The sequence below is a fragment of the Loa loa genome, assembly GCF_000183805.2.
Source record: "Loa loa unplaced genomic scaffold supercont3.2678, whole genome shotgun sequence".
Taxonomy (NCBI): Eukaryota; Metazoa; Nematoda; class Chromadorea; order Rhabditida; family Onchocercidae; genus Loa; species Loa loa.
In genome coordinates, this window is record NW_018110856.1 from 1 (window position 1) to 1259 (window position 1259).

The 1259-nt window shown below is 34.1% G+C and overlaps 1 protein-coding gene across 1 annotated transcript; it reads right to left on the reverse strand.

Annotated features, from left to right (window-relative positions):
• Nucleotides 1–4: 4 nt before the first annotated feature.
• Nucleotides 5–994, reverse strand: LOAG_15773 (serpin; the record flags this gene model as incomplete). Its single annotated transcript, XM_003151261.1, has 4 exons — nucleotides 5–100; nucleotides 225–416; nucleotides 572–783; nucleotides 934–994. Coding segments are annotated over 4 exons (561 nt in total), but the record flags the coding sequence as incomplete, so codon positions are not given.
• Nucleotides 995–1259: the final 265 nt, after the last annotated feature.

Sequence of the window (1259 nt, forward strand, 5' to 3'; positions counted from 1 at the left end):
GAACCATTTCTACTTCATCACCAACATAAGGCAATTTGACAACTTGCACAGAATCATCTTCATAATACGGGAATTTTGCTCTTAATCTCATCATCAATACCTGAGAGAACAGAAATGATAACGATAGAGGAAGAAAAAGACATATTCATGTTTTGCGAGCAAGCAACATATTTTAAAATGAACAGTTGAAAGCTTCAAATTATGACATTCGAGGGAATATTCACATTTTTCGTTTCGCATTCCGAAATGTGAAATGCTTCATTACGAGTCACTGTATCATCAAATTGTGTCTTCCAAATTCCACCGAAGTAAATTGCATTCAGTAGTAATATTACGATGTCCTTATTGACATCGTCTGCTGTTATTAGCTCCGTTATTTTACTCCTAGTCTTGTCGGACACCCAGTTATTAATTTCCTGAAGCAGAATTGCATTGTTGTTATCTGCAATAATAGAATAGATAGATAGTTACTTATCGACTGGAACTAATAAATCCAACGACGAGAATCACTTTCCTGACTCCACCACCTTTCTCTTTTCGTCTCAATTTTGCTTTTCAAAACTGATAATACCTGAGCAAGTTGATTATTTCGTTCATAATCGAATTTATGCAACGTTTCACCGTAATAAAATCTAAGTGCTCTGGCGAAGCTTTCTCTTGTAAAGAATCCCTGTTGTACGTAAAAACGATTTGCTATATTTAACGTGTAGTTTTCATTCGTTCTGCTATCGATAACTGCCAACATTCTGGCAAAATGTTGTCGAATTTCTCCTTCATTTGCAGCTGAAAAAGTGGATTCATGTTATTGTTAAGAAAAATAACTTTACGGAATCCACTAGTAATGGCATTACTGGTTACATGACACGGAAAATATGGATGACAGTTCGTGTAAAGCAAGTTTTCAGTCAGTTTTCAATTTCAATCTATAATTACTTCCTCCAAGAATATTGTGCAATTGTCGTTTCGTTTCATCATTTGCTGCGAGATAAACCATAAAAAGTGTTGTTGATATTGAAAAAGGAGATAGAATGGCAGATTTACCGTCTTGAGCTATTTCTTTCAGCAAACTGACCGTAAATTTGAACTGCGCAGTAGCCACCGGCGAAATGTAAAAATCTATTTAGGAAGATATTTCAAAGCATTAAGATCAAAAATGTAATAAGGGAAAAAGTTATTGTTGATGGTAAAAAGCTAATAAAAAAAGAATGAGCTTTGGCTATTTGACTATTCCGAAATATTTTGAAAAAATTGTAATTTTC